The following is a 5,682-nucleotide window of genomic DNA, read 5'->3' as shown; positions in this document are numbered from 1 at the left end:
ACTATCACTATCATCAGCAGTCTCCTTTTTCATTTCATGTGGACCAGAACCTGAAGCTACATTATCCTTTAGTTCGGTTGTGACTTGGACTTCTGGGTGTATAGTTTTTGTTTTTGTTTTCACAGTCACTCTTGGTTGAGAACTTTCGGTGGATCAACACAAGCACCTTCTCCCCCTTTGTTTTGGAGGCATGAACCTCTCAGAAACACCCTTCATTTCATGGAGCATTGCAAGGGCAGGAAGCAGTTTGGTGGTAAGATGATTTATGATGGTGAGAGTTAGGATGGGATTATGAGCACCAACGAGATTGGTCATCATGTCCTTTACATCGCCTGCACAGCTTCAAAATAAATCCCGTTCTATCTTTAATAAAGAAATTTCTTTCTCTGCTTGGGCTAACTGCACCTTCTGGACTTCAATAGTAGATGCTTGTTTGGTAAGATCTGCCTTCAGAGCACTTTCGGTTTCCAGGTCAGCTTGAAGAGAGGCAAAACGAGAATTCACTTAACTTAAAAAGGAAGTGTTCTTGGTTTGGATAGATGAACGCATAGCTTTAAACTTGGTGCTTTCTTCCTAAAGGGACTTAGAAAATGAATCCACAGAGGCTTGTACTTTCGTTGCACTTGTATCAGCATGACTTTTTAATGAGCCAAGAAAAATCTGAGTTGTATGAACAATCTCAGTACAAGAAGAAGTAGACTCATCAATAGCTTTAGTAGATTTTTCAATTGATGTTGTCTATTGTTCTATGGCAGTCTCCATAAAAGCTTTAAGAACCACACCACTATAAGCCTTGCTGTCTTCAAGCAAATGATCCAGCTTTTCATGAATGCTCTGTAAATGTTGGCTGTTGACAGGAGCATCATTGTCTTCATCAGATGGAAGCCGATATGGACCGAAGTATCTAGAGTCATACTCATCATTCTCTCCACCAAGAGTGGCACCGGAATCGGTTGAGTTGGCAGGTGAAAGAGGTTTAGTGATTACTGGAGTTTTGGTTGTAGTAGTTGCCCCCGTATCAGATACGTTGACTTCCACTGTTGGGTCAGGAATAGTAGTGATGGTTGATTGTGAAATTATAGGAGGTGGTAATGGAGATGTAGAAATTGGAATAGTAGTAACTAATGGAGTTGGTGGTAAAGAAGTCGTTGGTTGTGAAGTAGTGGGTGGAGGACCGATAGGAACCGAAACTATAATTGTTTGTTTCGGTGATGGAGGTGGGGTAGGAATTTTGTCATGAATGGGTTCGGTTGGAGTTGGGGATATGGGAGGTGTATTGCCTCTCGGTGATTCATGATGACCCTCCTCTTCTTCATATTCCTTGTCATTTTCTCAGCCAGCAGGAGTGGGACTCTTGGATCTCCTTTCCCTCTCCTCTTCTTCCTTCACAACTTTCAAATTTTCATTTAGCTCTCGTTCTCTCTTCTTTCTTTGGAGAGCCTCAGCAATTGTTTCACCAACATCACTATCACTATCATCAGCAGTCTCCTTTTGCTTTTCATGTGGACCAGAACCTGAAGCTACATTATCCTTCAGTTCGGTTGTGACTTTGACTTCTGGGTGTATAGTTTTTGTTTCTGTTTTCACAGTCACTCTCGGTTGAGCACTTTCGGTTTTTACAATCACTTTCGATGGAACAACATAAGCACCTTCTCCCCCTTGTTTCGGAGGCATGAACCTCTCAGAAACACCCTTCATTTCATGGAGCATTACAAGGGCAGAAAGTAGTTTGGTGGTAAGATGATTTATGATGGTGAGAGTTAGGATGGGATCATGAGCACCAAGGAGATTGGTCAACATGTCCTTTACATCGCCTGCACAACTTCAAAATAAAGCCCGTTCTGTCTTTAATAAAGAAATTTCTTTCTTTGCTTGGGCTAACTGTACCTTCTGGACTTCAATAGTAGATGCTTGTTTGGCAAGATCTACCTTCAGAGCACTTTCAGCTTCCAGGTCAGCTTGAAGAGAGGCAAAACGAGAATTTACTAAACTTAAAAAGGACGTGTTCTCGGTTTGGATAGATCAATGCACAACTTCAAACTTGGTGCTTTCTTCCTGAAGGGACTTAGAAAATGAATCCACAGAGGCTTGTACTTTCGCTGCACTTGTATCAGCATGACTTTTTAATGAGTCAAGAAAAATCTGAGTTGTATGAACAATCTCAGTAACATCATTATTTACCTTTTTACAAGAAGAAGTAGACTCATCAATAGATTTAGTAGATTTTTCAATTGATGTTGTGTATTGTTCTATGGCAGTCTCCAGAAAAGCTTTAAGAACCACACCACTATAAGCCTTGTTGTCTTCAAGCAAACGATCCAGCTTTTCATGAATGCTCTGTAAATGTTAGCTGTTGAAAGGAGCATCATTGTCTTCATCAGATGGAAGCTGATATGGATTGAAGTATGTAGAGTCATACTCATCATTCTCTCCACCGAGAGTGGCATCGGAATCAGTTGAGTTGGTAGGTGAAAGAGGTTTAGTGATGACTGAAGTTTCGGTTGTAGTAGTTGCCCCCATATCAGATACGTTGACTTCCACTGTTGGGTCAGGAACAGTAGTGGTGGTTGATTGTGAAATTATAAGAGGTGGTAATGGAGATGTAGAAATGAGAATAGTAGTAACTGGTGGAGCTGGTGTTAAAGAAGTCGTTGGTTGTGAAGTAGTGGGTGGAGGATCGATAGGCACCGAAACTGTAATTGTTTGTTTCGGTGATGGAGGTGGGGTAGGAATTTTTTCATGAATGGGTTCGGTTGGAGTTGGGGATCTGGGAGGTGTATTGCCTCTTGGTGATTCATGATGACCCTCCTCTTCTTCATATTCCTTGTCATTTTCTGAGCCAGGAGGAGTGGGACTCTTGGATCTTCTTGCCATTTTCTTAAGCTTCTTGGGCTTGGAAGAATATCCTTTATGAGACTTTCGTTTTTGAGTCTTAGAAGCTTTAGTCTTATCCTCTTCTGTGGAGTCCTTCTTTGTGGTAGTGCATTTCCCTTGGTTGCCAGGCTTGTCTACAGCTTCCAGGGCAGCCTGCTGTTCTGGAGTAAGGACTCTCGGTCCCTTAGGAGGAAGTGTTCTGTATTCCGCCATGACATGACTTTCAGCTGAGACACAGCGATACATGGATTTAGGAATGGAGCCCTTGTGATGGAACTTTGTTGGATCAGAGATGATGATCTTCTTAGTGTGAAACGTAGCAATGGACGCGACTAGGGCATCCTTCATCACAGGAATGTCCAAAGTGTTAATCGCCCTTCTTGTAATAAGCATCCAGAAGCACCCACATGATATCTCTGAATGCCTCGTAGATGTATTGAGACTCTGCACCACTTGAGACCAAATAATTGTCCCATAATCAAGGTTGATGCCATTGTAGAGACTGTATAAAAGGGTAAGAAAACCCTTGCTAGAGCCATCTGATCCACCACTCCTTTCTGCCAAACTCTTGATGAGAAGAGTTAACAAACCATTCCATTGAGAAGGTAAACAAGACTTCTTAAATTTTGTGACTGTGGTTAGCACATCTGTATATCCCATCTCGTAAAGCATTGAGAACAGCTATGTAGTCGTGATAAAGTCTGGTGAGATTACTGAGGAATCAACAACAAGATTCATCAACGAGCAAAATCTCCCATTTGAAATAGAAGCCTTCTTGTTATGTATTTGAAAGAAAATACGTTCTTTGTTCTTGTCATATGAGGCCGTGGAGTAGACCTGTGATAATAGTGACATCGGAACGGCTTCAACTTGAGTTAGGGCTACAACCAGTGGAGAATACTTCAAACACTCAACAACTTGAAGCATATACGAATCATACAAAAACGGGTTAAGTTCGATGATCATATTCTGATTTGGCTTGATTGAAAGCAATGTAGACGAAGTAGTATGATCGTGAACGGATGAAGAAGTCGCCATTGGTGAATGAAGAAGGAAGATAAATAGTTGGAACTTGCGTTGTAATCTTGAGAGAATTTGTTGGTGGTAAAAGACAAATAAAGGAAAATCTCTTTATATACCGTTGCCAGGAGAGAGAATGTAGATGATGATAATGACGTGATCACTAAAATGTCGCCTGGAAAAGCGCGATGTGACAGGTTGGGTACTCCCAGGTAAACGTCAGCATGCGTGGGTATAGAGACTGTTCAAACTCACGCGCCCAAATTCTTATCCTCAATCGTCGTTTGAAATTCAGTGTGACTTCAAGAACATGATTGCCCCTGTTTAAACAAAACTCGAACCAACAGCAACTAGAGTTTTGGAAAATAAAATTTTTGTGCAATAGAGTGACAATCGATAAAGAAATAAAGCAAGTGTGTTTGGGATGTGAGTGATGTCTCATTATAAGACAGAAAGCAGGTGATCCCGGGCAAGAATCGCTTCCTTCAGAGTCAAAAGAGACTTGAAGTGTTTGTGTGGTTTCCCGAAAAATACGATCAAGTGTTTGTTGAGAAACAATGAAAAGCTTCTTTTAATTGTTAGGCTTTAGGAAGCTTATCTTCAACCGAACTTCGGGTCTTAACATAAGACTGAACGTTGGAAGAGGTACTTGTGAGACCGATGTAGTATGTTGAACAAGTAGGTGAGATATAAGTTGGAGTGACAAATGAAGTAATAGAAATCTCAAAACAAAAAATAAACTAGATCTTTCTGGGAAGAAATGCCTTGGTTTTAGACAATTTCATAAAGCCCATGCAAAAATAAAAAGAGATTTCATTGGGTAACCAGTAAGTTCTTGAATTTGATAATTCACCATCAATTCATTATAAGTGTTGGATTTTGGGTTTCACTCAGCACGTGGTATATGTATCTAAGATCAAAAACACAGACTTTGTGCAACCATAAACCTCAGTGGTAAGAACCGATAGTCTCAAGGGTTACATTGGTGAACCGAAAGTAGATGGAGAATATAAGGAAGGTGGCTAAAGAACTGAAAGTACCTTCTACTGTAAAGACATGACAAAGCAGACAAACTCTTAACTCATATGAGAAGAGTAAGGTAGCTCTAGACCGAGTTGATGTTAATAGCCTAATTGGGAAGAAACGATAGGTATAGATCGAATCATTAAGGCCTACTCTAAGTCGTAGAGGCTTTGGTCAACATGTAACAACATGCTTCTAGGGACCCTTAACTAGTTCTTATGGAAATAATTGTACCTGCCTTAGCTCCAAATTTTGTTGTACTAGTACTCTTGTGACCTAATTAAAGTAAAAACAAACAAACACACCACACAAACAAAACGAAAAATATTTTTGAAGATTTGAGTTTTCTGAAAAATAATAAAAATAGAAAGAGAAAATATTTTTGGATTTTTGAAGTTTTCTGAAAAAGAAAAATAATAAAAAAAGAAAAATTAAATAAGCATAAACCATATTAAAGACGAGAGAAAGGAATGTACATAGTATACAACCAAAACCTTATCTTCATTGAGTGAAGCGAAATAGACCGAGCGGTCGGTTCATTTCGGTTCTTAAAATTTTAGAGTCGAAATAGACCGAGCGGTCGGTTCATTTCGGTTCCTTAAAATTTTAGAGCTGAAATAGACCGAGCGGTCGGTTCATTAAAATTCTAGAGCCGAAATAGACCGAGCGTTCTCTCCATTTCGCTTGTCTAATTTTTAGTGAGAGATTTGAGGATTCGGTACCGACTGTACTTCCATCATACCCAAGCCTTGTAAGATTTTGTTA

The 5,682-nt window shown here is 40.0% G+C and overlaps 2 protein-coding genes across 2 annotated transcripts; both read right to left on the bottom strand.

Moving 5' to 3' along the window:
- Positions 1 to 738: 738 nt before the first annotated feature.
- On the bottom strand, positions 739 to 1,800 carry LOC111887864 (uncharacterized). The gene is made up of 2 exons (XM_023884001.1): positions 1,353 to 1,800; positions 739 to 1,190 (listed from the first exon to the last, which is right to left on the bottom strand). The coding sequence occupies exons 1-2, from the start codon at positions 1,798 to 1,800 to the stop codon at positions 739 to 741; spliced, it is 900 nt and encodes a 299-aa protein (XP_023739769.1).
- Positions 1,801 to 2,346: 546 nt separating this feature from the next.
- LOC111887865 (uncharacterized) lies at positions 2,347 to 3,534 on the bottom strand. The gene has a single exon (XM_023884002.1). The coding sequence runs from the start codon at positions 3,532 to 3,534 to the stop codon at positions 2,347 to 2,349; it is 1,188 nt and encodes a 395-aa protein (XP_023739770.1).
- Between the last annotated feature and the right edge of the window lie 2,148 nt (positions 3,535 to 5,682).

The sequence above is a fragment of the Lactuca sativa genome, chromosome 1 (assembly GCF_002870075.4).
Source record: "Lactuca sativa cultivar Salinas chromosome 1, Lsat_Salinas_v11, whole genome shotgun sequence".
NCBI classification, from domain to species: Eukaryota; Viridiplantae; Streptophyta; class Magnoliopsida; order Asterales; family Asteraceae; genus Lactuca; species Lactuca sativa.
The sequence above is the reverse complement of the archived record's forward strand: the minus strand, read 5'-3'. Positions and strand labels throughout refer to the sequence as shown.